Consider the following 15,025-nt stretch of genomic DNA (forward strand, 5'->3'; position numbering starts at 1 on the left):
ATGATGATTTTGCAGGGTACTTTTAATACTGATACTATGTGTATAATCAGGAAATGTATATGTGTGGTAAATTTCATAGGAAAAGAATTATAAATACGAAAATTAGAATGAGTAAAAGAAAATGTTGCTAAATGGACAAGAAAGTTTTATTTTCGTTTTATTGTTCTTATATACTGCTCTTTTGACATGAAATTTGCCACATACACGTCCTTGCCGATTATACACATACTAACATTATAAGAAATACCGAGCGAATTCGTTATCAAATTATATTCCTACCATAACATATTTATAGACATGCGACAATAATTTTGGACATGAGTGTACATATTGAGAAAGTGTAATGAGACCTTTAAAGCTTTTAGGATTTGTAATGAGGAACACCAGACACTTCCACAATGTTCATGCTTTAATAACTGAATTTAATACCCTTGTTAGAGGTAGACTTGATTATGCTTCTATAGTCTGGGCTCCTTATTATAAAAACTATATTAACAAGGTTGAACGTATCCAAAATAAATTTTTGAGATATCCGTATTATGAGATTTTTAATATTAATTCTTATGAAGCAAAGGTATCGTACAAAACTCTTCAGAGTACTTTTGGTTCTAGTGCATTGGCAACTAGACACGAGCGCTCTCAGCTAATTTTCCTCCACAAATTAGTGAACAGAATTGTCGATAGTTCAGAGTGTCTAAAGTTATTGAATTTTAATATAAAATCCAAAAAATTAAGAAATCGATTACCTTTTATCTGCAACAGGTCTCAAACTATGGCACATTTAAACTCACCTATTACGAGAGTTTGTTGATTATACAACAAGCTTGTACAGGAGAATGTCGACTTAGATTTTGCTATGCCTTATTCAGTCTATGTAAAAGCTCTTAAATATAGTTTTTGATTATAAGAGACTTTCAATTCGAACCTGACATTGATTATTGTATTTTGAAATTAAAAGGGTATTTCTATTAAATGAAAACATTTCTGCTTTTTGACAGAAATTTTATTTCAACATTTATATTTTGGATATTTATATTTTTGTTATGTTCTATTTGTTTTTCTTTAATTTTTTTCACGAAGGGTTTGGTTTGTAGCCTTTACTAGGTTCTGTTTGTATATTTGCATTTCTTATTGGAGGAATTAATACAAATATATCTCTTACTTGTGTTTTCTCATATTCGTGTTGTTAATTGCATGTTTATTTTATTTTTTTCTTTTTGTTGTGTGTTTCAATATTTATAAAGCTTGTAATTATGTAAGCCTATTGTAAATGGAAATATTCTTTTCCTGTAATAGGTGTCCAATAAATAAATAAATATCTCTTGGCGTGCAGAGATCATCTTCAGGGAAGAAAGCTTCCCAACGTAGAGTTTATAAGTATCAGTGCATTGCTGCCTGCATATTCACGGCTAGAGGTGTCCTTTTCTCGAACGATTTATCATAGATGGTCCCTGAAGAAGTTAACGTTTGCACATTGTTCCAGTGATGTTGAATATTTTAGTTTCCCTTCTTGTTTCGGATCTGTGGTTGCATCTTTCCTTAGTCTGTAGAAGTCTTGACATGGCGCTTCCGGCTGAGAATGAATTTCACAAAACATTTTGCCGTCTCTTATGGGACCATCATTTGATGCGAATGAGGGCTATGGTACGGGAAAATTATAGATATGTTAGCTAGTGTTGTGAAAGTGCTTGAGATGTTGTCAAATTTAGTGTCATTTCTATGGATTCAAATATGAATCTAGAGCAGTGTCTATTTCATTTAATGCTCCACTGATAGTAGTGGTTCAACTAGGACTTCCAGTGTCTGACGATAGGCATTCCAGGCCATGTAATGGTGTCAGATCACATGCTTTGTTAGGACATGGTGATATAGTCGTAGAGCCAGAGTGAAGGTGATGGAATATGATCCGACTGCAAGGCGCGTGGAGGCATTCAAACAATGAATGTGTTCCTAAGGATTGATTTACTACTCGTTGCATGTATGTGAGTCTTTAAAAACTAAACTCTACTGAAAAACCCTGGGGAACCATATCTTACACATATTCAATGAGTGATATCTCAAGCGACAGTGCAGGCAATGAAAGTAGCTGTATTCCTCGTTCCTCGAAGAATTCTCAATTCTGAGATGCATATGTGGATGAAATATGGGTCCTTCGTTGTCTGAAAAAAGGGACATTAGTCGCTAGTGCATAATGCGTAATTGCCGAAAATGGATGTTATACCAAATGATCACGTTTGATAATATATGCTAGATAAGACGATTAGGCTCATGAAGGTGGAGTTCAATGCATATGTGATCATCATTATATGATAGGTTTAAGCAAAACTTCTTTGAAAATCCTTCTGTTCCCCGTTCGGTGGACGCTGTTGTTCTTTTGTGGTGTTGTAAATTTTCGCAAATATTTCATAGAAAGGTATATCCAAAAGGGTATGACTCTGGTGTAAAACACTATTTACCCGTGCATGAAATGTAGTGTCATCTAGGGAGGACAATATATCAGTTTCAACTGTCTAGCTGCGTCCGTTCGTTGGGGTCAATCATTAGAATCTGTCGCCTTGTGTTAAGTTCCTGCATGACAATTCTTCAATTCACACTGCTGTTGTTACCAAAGATAGAATGAAAGACAATTCATCCGAGGAGTTTCAGGATCCAAACTACAGCCAAATTTTAGCACTGAAGTCTTGTGTACCTTAGAACATTGTAAAGCAGTATGCGATCTAAATGAACAGCGACTTGTACAAAGGAACGAACTGATGCTAGAGATTTAAAACTGATGCATTATTTCTTCCGTATATGGTACTATATGTCATTAATGCTTTATTATATCTGGCATGATACATTACTGTGAAGCCGGAAACATTTTAAAATTCCCTCGTAGGTTGTATATTATATTCGACAGACCAACTACCTCGGCCTGATTCTCTCTCGTGGTTCGGAGTCCACATTAACAATAAGGACTACTGTGCATAAGTTCGATGTTGCATTACGACGCAGAATAAATATTCAGTTTTAACCCTTTAAATCATTTTTAAACATTTGGATACATAGTTTTCGTAGGCTTCTATTATTTTAACAAAACATTTGATTGACGTTCTCGCACATTGTGTCGATCAAACATCAGCAGGAAATGTGTCCAAATGGACACGATGTGCAAGAACGTCAATCAAATGTTTCGTTAAAGTATTAGAAGCCTACGAAAATTAAGTATCCAAATGGTTACAAATGATTTAAAGGGTTAAATATTGTCAAATTTCTTGGGTAGAGCAATAAAATGTACTCGGGATTTGGACTTTCCCTTCACTTTTTTATTATAAAAAGTCTTCTTATATACACAAATTATAAAGTAATTCCTCTAATATCTACTTAGGTAAGATTAAGATAGGAGCCCGGTGACCAAGCGTCGTGGGCTTTGAGGTGAGGTATTCTCGGTGACCAAGCGTCGTGAGAGGGGTGTAGATTAGGTATCTCTCTCTCGGTGACCAGGCGTCGTGAGAAAGAGGAAAGGAACCCGGTGACCAAGCGTCGTGGGTATAAGGATGGGTACCTTTCGGTGACCAAGCGTCGTGAGAGGGGTTTTAGGTGTTTCGATCAATCTGGGAAGATTAATGTTGGTCGAGGCGTGCAGTTCCCTTTTATCCTGTAGTGTCGGCTTCCTTCGGTGATCCTCATCCTTCCGACTGTTGGCGATGGTGAGCGACTCCTCTTCGGGACCGTCGTCTGTTTATTTTTATTTACTATTAACACATGTAGTTCACACGTGGTTATTGCATGACGTGTAGACATACGGAACCTTACAATATTAAATATCTTAGTTTTGCATAATTTTGTTAATATTTCTAATGCTATTGTTTGATTGTCTTAGATTCTTGTTTTTCTTTAAGTCATTCATTATTAGGGCAACCCAAAAGCATAAAAAGTATAATAGCAATTGAGACATATGGTTGGTACCTTGAACATAGTTGTGGTTGTCTAAGGGTCCAGAAGAAACTAATTTTAAAAGCATAATAAAGCTTAATATTAGAAAATAAAGTATAATTTAAAATATGTAGCACAATCTTTGGAAAATTCTGTTTAACTACAAGTTTAACATACTGTATTAATATTTTTTAAAACCAATATTCACAATGCAAAATCATCGTTGAGAACATAACAATGCAACAATGGAAAGCTTATTTTTATTTTTGTAAACATTTCGATGCAATACTTTGATGTGGAGAAAAGAAAAAGGAAAAAGAAGAAGAAAACTTTCCGCCAATAATGAATAGTATACTAGAACTCCACACTATATTGTTATGTTTACCTCTTGAACTTTTCTGTACTTTTTGGTGGCATCTTTTACTTTCTCTTTCTGTATATATGCACCTCTAAGGTACACACAAGTGATATTGAAAACTAACTCGAGTAAAGTATATCTCTCTACAGTGCATTAAGTAGAAACTTCATTAAATGTGAAAGAAACTGGTTGCATAAAATATTAATAACTAGTTCAAAATATTTAGAATATTTAATGTATAGTAAATATTATGCATTATACACGATTAATGGAAAACAATGATTGAAATTAACAATAAAGCATAATTTAGAAAAAATAAAGCATAATTGCACAAAAAAATAAAGCATAATGTGGTTTGCTCTATTCATTATGAAGTAGCTATTACTCGGGTCTCCTTTCCGAACTTCTATTTCATTAAGACCTTTCAACAACCTCGTGGAATATAATTGACTAGATATATTATGTAAAATATCGATTTATTTTATTTTATTGAAATAGATGAAGAAAATAGCTGGATACTGAAGTATTATTTTACGCGGTACATTGTAAGTGAAAAAATGTGAAATGAAAAAAAAACCTGAAAGCTTGAGTGTTGACAAACCTAACCCCAGTTTCCCGCATTTTAGAAAGTCTTCCGTCAATGTTTTAAGAAATGCTTAAGTGATGAGATGGATATTGAAAATTCTTTTGTTAACATTTTTAATTAAATATACTGGATAAAGAAGGCAACTGTGAGTAAGCAGAGATCGAAATTTTCGTTCTAACCATTCCAGCATCCAGAGTTTTTTCTTGGTGGATCACTCTTTTGCACTACAGAAGCGCAAAATAATAATTCAAATTTTGAATTAATTTACGGCATCATATTTTTTATTTCTGAGAATGAATATATATATATATATATATATATATATATATATATTCATTCTCATTACATGGAAGAGAGTTAGAAAATATGATGCTGCAAGTAACTAAGTGATAGAGAAATCACCGTCAAAGGATATACCCCAGTTCAATTCTCTGCCAGTTGGAAGACAAGATTTTTGTTTGTAACACATTTATATTTTCCAACAACAAATCTGTAAATTTTCTTACTCTTATTAAAGAACTACAATCAGAAGTATTTCCAGGTAGAAACGATTATCGAACTCTAAAATATGAGTTTTCTTTTTTGTATATTTTATTCTTAAACTGAACTAAGTTATTAAATACGTCCTTTAAAAAATTTACATAATATTTTAATATCAACATACAATTAATACGAGGGGTGTCCAAATAGTAACGGCCTTTTTGAAATAAAAAAAAATACAGAATGAATAAACGAAATTGTATTATATACATTTGAAACGTATACTCTTAAGCTATTTTTCCACATAATCGTCATGCAAATTAAGGCACTTATCATACCGTGGCACAAGGTTTTCAATACCGTTGAGGGTAGAAATACGCTGCCTGCGATTTCAACCACTGGCTCAAACCTGCATGCAGTTCGGCGTCAGTATCAAAGTGTTGTGTAGCGAGTCATGTCTTCATCGCTGGGAAAAGATGGTAGTCGCTCGACACCAAATCCGGGCTGTAATGTGGGTGAATCGAACAACTGCCATCCAAGAGCTCTCGGGTACGCTTGGTCGAGTGTGGGCGTGCGTTGTCCTGAAAAACAACTCCTTGTGGCTAAGTTTTCCCCAGCGTTTTTTTCTAAACCGTGCACCTTAATTTTCTAAGTATTTCACAATACATCTCTGATCACAGAACGCACCTCAGAAGAGACGGGATTTTCTATTGGAGTGCACATTGTAACACGTCACAGAAAGCACAGTAGAGCGTCATAGTCCTCACGCTACCATAGCTGGATGCGTACTGAGTGTGGCAACGTTCTGACACCAAGATGGCGACTATAGCCACGCCCACTGCCGCGACAGGCCAAAACGTCTGGTACTTTCTGGACGGTCCTAGTAATAATAATAAAATTCTACTTTAAAGTTATAGTCTGCTCTGTGCGGTTGAATAACTCTTGATATTAATATTGGCTGATACATTAACGAAAAATTTATTACTCACTTCCGATTACTATCAGAAAATTAAAACGATTTTAAATAGTATTTATTTGGACATTGTTATTTATCCTCAATTAGTACATAAAAGTGTCTCCGTCAATTTCCTGTGCACAATTTGTTGCGCCGGTACCGGAGGGTTGTGAAACATGAATATTTAGGAAGAGTGCATATTAGTTCCTGTGCACTTCCTCGAACTCCTTACAATAGGTCTCGTACTTCTAAAGTTTATTTTTTTAACTTTGTAATTCTGAAAAGAGACGTTTTTCGACTTATTTTTATTAAAACGTGTTTTCTTTCATTTGATATCAGTAACTACTTCTCAGAAGTTTATAGCTTACCCCAACTGCAAAATATCTGGAGAAATAAACATCGGGCGAAACAATCTTCGAAATTAAAATATTGTTTTGGAGGGAGAAATTCACCTGTGAAAAAATTAGCCCCTCTCGCCTCCCCACGGATTGGGTGGGGACAGATTTTGAATACTTAAATTTCAATCCCCCACTTTCAACGAACTTCAAAAGTTAGTGACTGAATTACCTATGTTTGTCTGTCTCTCTGTCTCTCTCTCTCTCTCTCTCTCTCTCTCTGTGTGTGTGTGTGTGTGTCTTTTATTTGCATTTTTTTTTAATTTTGACCCCTCCATTTGATAGAGCATCAAAAACTATCGAGATATTGGCCAAAAAAGTTCCGATTTCAGGAGATTGAAGGAACCATATCTCGGGAACGGTAAGTCAGAGAGATGCTAAAAGGATGGTGAATATTTTGGTACCAAATAGTAACCGGTGGCCATAACCAACTGGCCACTGTTCCTCAGATATTAAAAAAGTTCGGATTTCGCGAGATTTAAGGACCTATATGATGGAAACCGTAACCTCTAGAAGCTAATAAGAAAAAATAATTCTTTTCAAGTTTGTTCTAGAAATTCTCTTGGAGCATTCTCAGCTGCTTTATTGTAGACTGAGATTCTACGGAGAAAATAACTATATCTTACTCAAAAACTTTTTTTTCCATTAGCGATAGATGGCAATGTAATTAGCGAAAAAATAGATTCACTAAGGTTTTTCTTCAATTATGAGCTCCCATGTTTCATTCCGGAATAATTCTGCGATAAACAATACAAATCTTTTGTATTAAAAGTTTTCTTGACTCTTGCAAGATGAGATGAAAGATGTTTACATTCAGCGTGAATTCAGACCATTCAAACCTGGCAATATAACAGTTGCTTCATGTCAGATTTTACCATGGAGGATAACACTATTCACTGACAAAATATTTGCATTTTTTGTTAGTGTGGAACGATACTAGAAAATGCGTCGAAATGACTCTGTATCACAGCTAATAGTAACTGGACTTCTTATTGAAATTCAGTAGTTTATGCAGTATAGCTACACCCAACAATGCCAACACTTTTTGGGGTTTTCTGAACACGGAGTTTGGTGATCTAGGAATTTCCAATCGCTATCCTCACTGACACAATACAGGATATATATATTTTGTCATTTGTGAGTCCTGATCTAAATCCCTTTGTGTGAGCTATTTAAAGCATATATTTTACTGGTTAAATTCCCAAAATGTTTTGCAAATTCGGGCTCGAATAGTACAGTTATGTGGAGAGGTACATGAATCCATGTGTCGCAGAGTTGTAAAAAATATGTGCAGCCGCCTTTGAAAGGTTATTCAGTGTTAAGGTGCTCACATTGAACAAGAGATACATTGAGGCAATTTTCCAGGAATATAGTAACCAGTAAGTCCGAATGTAATCATTTTTATTCCATTAACAAAGGTACCATTTAAAATTTAAATATATCAACTACTAGTGCGCCACCCAGTAATAGACGTACCACATTTTAATTATCTGAATTCACTTCAAGTACAGAGCAATCTTTCACGCCACCTTTTACGAGTCAATAATCTTTTTTATAGTTTAAGCAAAATACTTGTAAAGGAGTAATTCTATAAAATAAAACAAATATTTGATAATCTCAAAATTATGTATTAATGAACTATGTAAATTACAATAGAACATTTTATTCCATAAAATTCAAACTTGTTAATACATACTTCTTGTTACTTAATTTTATTTGGAACCAAGAGGTTCGTTTCTCGTGAATTTTGTGATAAGATCCAAGGCCCAAGCTGGTTGATCCTTCGGAACCATGTGACCAGAAGCACGGACCAAAACCTCCGTAAAATTCCCTGCTGTTTTCACGTATCCAGCCAAATCATCACCGACATACCAAATTGATCGTTTGGCGTTTTTGTATTCCTCAGCAGCGCTGAAGTTCAAAGATTGAAAGAATATTTCGGAAAATGGGTAAGCAACCCTAATGTCCAGTTGACCAGTATAATACATAACACGGTAATTGTCTGCTAGTTCTTCTACCCACGGTTTTACAGATTTCATTATGTCCTCTTGAAGATAATAACCACCATACCCACCACCGTAAGTTAGGTTGCCAACATGAATCGCTTTGCGAACTTGGGGTAGGTAAAGAAATGCAGAGTACATATAAATTGCTGGGTCTTCCTTGCTTCCTACATAATTGTAAATATCAATTTGGTCACCTGCCGCAGAGGCAACTTCACCCATAGCTTCATTATTTGCCTGTAATGAAAGAATAATAAATTCAGAAACAGATTGAGGGTTGTTGTTTTTACTTGAAATGAAATAAAATGAAATTTTGAGTTTTACGTCCCACAGTTATGCCGGTTAGGCTAAAGGAGACGGTGATTATGAGTAAGGAATGAAATGGTGGAATGAAGAAAGTGGGAGGAAACGGGAGAGCCCCGAGGAAACCCACGCACACGGTGTTTGTCCACCACAAAGTTCACTTTTGTTTTTACTTATGAGCTCTAGGTACCCACCATTTAAAGCTTAGTTTTCAGTAGGATATTTTAGTGTAATGGAATATAAATCGAGTTACACTTTCTTACTCAATATTTACTAACGAGTAGGAATGGGCACGAGTCGAGTCAAAGATAATTTTCTCTAGTCGAGTTCCGAGCCGAGTTACTGTTGTTGAGGTCGAATTTCGAATCGAGTCGAGTTAGTTAACAAATTTAAACTTTCTGTTTGTTACATGAGAAAAATCACCTGATCTTAAAGGAACTTTTTGCGCTGAATTCGAATATGCACTCGGTTTCTCTCCATCACGTACAGTTTTCCCGTAACAGAGGGATTTTCGGGAAATTCCCTCAAAAATTTCCCTTTTTCAGATATTTTATTCCCCTAGCTCATGTCCCCTTACATATAGTAACATAGAAATTATACCTAAGTATACCTTGATTTATATTTAATAAACCCTAAAAGTTTCGTAAAAATCGCTTTGTTCTTTCTAGAGAAATAAATATATTTGTATGTATACTGTGTGCACTGTTTATTGCACCTGATAGTAATGCTTTCAGATCTCCTGAGTTGGGGTAAAAACGATTTGCTTTATTACTACAAACACAGACATAAAAATGAATATTTACAATAGTCAACAACACCCTTGTATTGCTCTCTGTAAATTAGAAACGTGTATAAAAATAGAATGTACTTCCAACGTATATTTTTTTAAACGTACAGTATATGTATATCTTAATACATATATATACAATTCTCCAAGTTTTTTCGTTTTGTTCATGAAATGGTTATCAATATTTGTTATCAAATGTAACAGAATGCAAAAGAACTTCCACTTCCCGAGCCCCCTACCAACTGGGAAGAGATATGGCCAAAAGACTCTGATGATGATCATGACCTTGATAAACCATCGACATCAACATGTACATCCAAGGATCCAACGTTCATCCCTGACTGTGTTCGCGAGCCACATTTCATCCGGCAATGTGAACTTAATGACCTAGTCCGTGATTTGCACCTGACAAAACAAGAGGCGGAACTTCTGGGATCAAGGCTCCAGCAGTGGAACTTATTGGACGCAGAAACGAACATATCAGTGTACAGGAAAAGGCATGTTCAATTTTCAAGCTATTTCTCAATGCAAGATAATGTGTGCGTATGTACGGATATAAATGGGTTGATGGCGGAGCTAGGAATTCCTTACGTTTCAGAAGAATGGAGGTTGTTTATCGAAGCGTCAAAGGTCAGCCTTAAAGCTGTCCTTTTACATAATGGAAATAAAAAACCTTCTATACCACTTGCGCACTCAGTGAAGATTAAGGAATCCTATGACACCATGTCAACTTTGTTAAATCTTATAAATTACAAGGACCATTGTTGGCAAATATGTTGTGATCTCAAGGTAGTTGGTATTTTATTAGGACTGCAGTGCGGTTACACGAAGTACCAATGTTTTTTATGTTTATGGGATAGCCGAGCTGATGACAAACATTATGAAGTGAAGGAATGGGAACCTAGAGTGAATTACGTACCTGGAGAATGCAACGTCAAATACGCTCCTTTGGTAGATCCTAATAAGATATTACTACCGCCACTTCATATCAAGTTAGGACTTATGAAAAACTTTGTTAAAGCCATGAACACATCTGGTGAAGGTTTCAAGTATTTGCGAGATAAGTTCCCTAACCTGAGTGATGCTAAGATTTCAGCGGGAGTGTTTATTGGTCCCCAAATTAGGAAATTAATGCTTGATGATAGCTTTGACAGCAAGTTAAACAGTGCTGAGCTAGCTACCTGGACAGCATTTAAGTGTGTTGTGCGCAACTTTCTGGGCAATAACAAAGCTGAGAGTTACACAGAAATCGTACAGGACATGATACAGAAATACAAAGAGTTGGGTTGTAGGATGTCTTTAAAAATCCACTTTTTGCACTCCCACCTCAGCTTCTTTCCTGCTAACCTAGGTGCTCTCAGCGACGAACAGGGGGAAAGATTCCACCAAGATATAATGGCAATGGAGAAAAGGTACCAGGGACGATGGGATCCTTCAATGATTGGGGTCTTGTTAGAGAATGCAACATTTCTTACAAAAGAAGGAAGTAGTGTACGTTTTTGTAACCCAATGGAAGTTTCATATATTGTGATAGTTTTGATTGTCTTTTCATGACCTTTTGGTACATTTGTATTATTTTTTATTGTAAATTGTCACACTTGTAAATTATATTGTATTATATTTTATATATGTGTTTGTGGTAATAAAGCAAAACGTTTTACCTCAACTTAAGAGATCTGAAAGCATTACTATAAGGTGCAATAAACAGTACACACAGTATACATACAAACATATTTATTTCTCTAGAAAGAATAAAGCGATTATTACGAAACTTGGAGGGTTTGTTAAATATGAATCGAAGTATACTTAGGTATAATTTCTATGTTAGTATATGCAAGGGGACAAGATCTTGGGGTGTAAAATAAACGAAAAGGGAAATTTTTGAGGGATTTTCCCGAAAATCCCTCTGTTGCGGGAAAATCGTACGTGATGGAGAAAAACCGAGTGCATATTCGAATTCAGCGCAAAAAGTTCCTTTAAGAACAGGTATTTCCTTTTATGTAACAAAACCTTTGTTAACTATGACTCGCTCGTTCAGCTCGTTCTAATTCGTTTTGAAATCAAGGCCTGATTAGGCTGGAAAGCGATAGCCTTGAAAAATGTAAGCAATAATGTGGAATACTTTTAGTATTGCTCACGAGAGGGAACACTGCTCACATCTCGTCTAGTCTCGATAACGAAACAACAATAATTTTTTATAACATGACAGTCTCAAATGTCGTGAGTACCAGTACAAGTATATACTGCAGTTCTTACCGTCAAGGCTGAGACCCGTACGGTCGATTTTTTTTAGCACAACCCGGGTAGTGGTGCCAACAGCCTCTCCTCGGTACAACTGAACGATCAGTTTAAGCCGGCTCGGTTGTGACGAGCTACCGACTCGGTTCAGGGAGCCATGGGTTCGAGCCGGCTCGTTGTAATCAGTCCATCGGCTCAATTCGGCTCGGCTTAACTGAGTGAATGGCTCTTGCCGGATCGATTGGGGTGAGTCATCAGCTTGGTTCAGTTCGGGTCAGGTGAACCGTCGGCTCCAGCCGGTTCAGTTCGGTAGACTGTTGGCTTGGCTCACTTCTCGGTTCGGCTCCATAGAAAATGAGTTGGGAGCCAAAACTCTCGAGCTGTTGATAACCCTACACCCGGAACGTGCAGTTTTGAACAGTTTTGATAATAATTACATTGCCTTTGTAGGATAGTTGAAGGGAGTACTTGAAACTACAAAGGATTTGGCTTGTTTCGGCTCAACTCGATTCGAAACTCGACCAATTCGATTCGAGTTTCGAGTCGAGTTGGAGAGTTCTCGAGTCGAGCTCAAAGATGTCTGTTTCAAGTCGAGTCGAGTTTTAAAGAAAACTCGCTCGAATTCCCTCGTGCCCATACCCTGTAGTGGATACTCGTAACACTTTCAATTCCCGATTTTCACTCTCGTTATTTACCAAAAGAATTATAATCTAATCATCACCAGTGACAAGGTAAATATAAAGAAAAGCAATTGTTTAAGAACATTGGCATTGTTTAAGTTCTGATATGCAGTAAAACTTGTTAACATAGTGTGTAGTCTATATTCTTCTGGATCACTCAGAATCATAAATGATATGCATTAGCTACGATTATAGGACATACACAGATTCTATGTGCTCTTTCTTTTAGGATCTCATCTCTTAAAAACAACTTAATCGTTAATTGTAACTATTCCTATAATCCTAAAGCTAAACTTACTTCCATGTAATAGATTTATAACATTAGATATTGGCTCTATTCGATGAACATCATTCAATCGCGCAGAATGTTTCACTTCATAACACTGAAAGAACAGCCAAAAGTCGTAATATGCAGTTGCTTTAACTCATTTTAACCATACTGTAATTAGCGATAATATAGATATTCATAAATTATACAGGATTGTACATCAATGGCCGACATCAAGTTATAGTAGACACAAGCAGGTGATATTAGACATGAATTAAAGCAAAAAATGTCTGATGAGCACAGGTCGAAAGAAGCAACCTTTTACCAATAGCAACGTTTACAAAGTGGCGAAGGTGCTGATATAATAGCAAATATCTCACGGACGTGGAAGATATCAGAAAGGAGCTACACCCCACACCACCAACACTTTCTTGGACTTCCTGAACACAGAGTTCGGTGATCTAGGAATTTCCAATCGCTATCCTCACCGACTCAATACAAGTTACTTTTTGCCATTTGTGAGTTCTGATCTAAATCCGTGTGACTCTTTTGTGTGAGCTATTTAAAGGATATACTTTACTGGTTAAGTTGCCAAAATGTTTTGGAAATTGGAGCTCGCATAGTGCAGCTATGTAGTGAGATACATAAAGGCATGTGTCGCAGAGTTGCAAGAAATATGTGAAAGGTTATTCGGTGTGACGATGCTCACATTGAAGATGTGCTGCATTGATGCAATATTGCAGGAATGTAGTAACCAGTAAGTACTACTGTAATCTTTTTATTCCATTAACAAAGATACCATTTAAAATTTAAATATATCAACTATTCTTGCGCCACCAAGTAATTAAAGTACCACGTTTTAATTATCTGAATTCATTTCAAGTACAGAGCAATCTTTCACGCAACCTTTCACGAGTCAATAATCTTGTTTACAATTTAAGCAAAATAATTGTAAAGGAGTAATTCTATAAAATGAAACAGGTGTTTAATAATCTCGAAATTCAGTATTAATAAACTGAGTAAATTACAATAGAGCATTTTATTCCATAAAATTAAAAATCCATAATATATATTTCCTATTCCATGATTTTATTTGGAAGCAAGCGGTTCATTCCTCGTGAATCTTGTGATAAGATCCAAAGCCCAAGCTGGTTGATCCATTGGAACCATGTGACCAGAAGCACGGACCAAAACCTCCGTGAAATTCCCTGCTGTTTTCACGTATCCAGCCAAATCATCACCGACATACCAAATTGATCGTTTGGCGTTTTTGTATTCCTCAGCAGCACTGAAGTTCAAAGATTGAAAAAATATTTCTGAATATGGGTATGCAACCATAATGTCCAATTGACCAGTATAGTACATAACACGGTAATTGTCTGCTAGTTCTTCAACCCAAGGTTTCACAGATTGCATCATGTCCTCTTGAAGATAGTAACCAGCATATCCACCGCCGTAAGTTAGGTTGCCAACATGAATCGCTTTGCGAACTTGGGGTAGCTCAAGAAACTCAGAGTACATATAAATTGCTTCGTCCTCCTTACTTCCTACATAATTGTAGAAATCAATTTGGTTGCCTGCCGCAGAAGCAACCTCACCTAAAACTGCATCATTTGCCTGTAATGAAAGAATACAGACTGAGTGCAGACAGATTGCAAGTTGAGAACAGGTTGAGTGTTTGTTTTTTTTTTAATTAAATTGTAGTCAACGTTACTATCGATACCCCCCATTTAAAGCAAGGGTGTTATAAAATAGAGAATCTGTCCATGTCTATATCTTTATGCTATGAACTCAGTGAAGCCCAAAAAACAACCGAGCATTGGAACGTCTGATTGGCTACTCTCGTTTCCGCCATGAATGTTTGCTCAAAACATTGCGATCTTACTAGGTTGAGTGGACATGACGAAATTGTGACGTATGGCTTTACGATTTTGTTGTATAGAAAGATCCTCTATTTTATAACATTCTTGATTTAAAGCTAGTTTTCAGTAGAACATTTTAGTATAATGAAATATAAATCGAGTTATATTTTCTTACTCCATAGTTACGAATGAGCG

At 36.0% G+C, this 15,025-nt stretch overlaps 1 protein-coding gene across 3 annotated transcripts in view; it reads right to left on the reverse strand.

Moving 5' to 3' along the window:
• Positions 1-8,302: 8,302 nt before the first annotated feature.
• Positions 8,303-15,025, reverse strand: part of LOC145668967 (venom serine carboxypeptidase-like) — a 187,468-nt gene continuing 180,745 nt past the window's right edge. For 2 of the 3 annotated variants that reach the window (XM_081737264.1, XM_081737265.1), the window contains exon 10: positions 8,303-8,929. In XM_081737264.1, the coding sequence (XP_081593390.1) occupies positions 8,402-8,929 (528 nt within the window). In that variant the 3' untranslated portion in view covers positions 8,303-8,401. Of the gene's footprint in view, positions 8,930-13,069; positions 14,586-15,025 lie in introns of those variants that run through there. The other variant, XM_081737263.1, reaches the window with a different exon arrangement.

The sequence above is a fragment of the Thermobia domestica genome, chromosome 13, assembly GCF_964235325.1.
Source record: "Thermobia domestica chromosome 13, izTheDome1.hap1.1, whole genome shotgun sequence".
NCBI lineage: Eukaryota > Metazoa > Arthropoda > Insecta > Zygentoma > Lepismatidae > Thermobia > Thermobia domestica.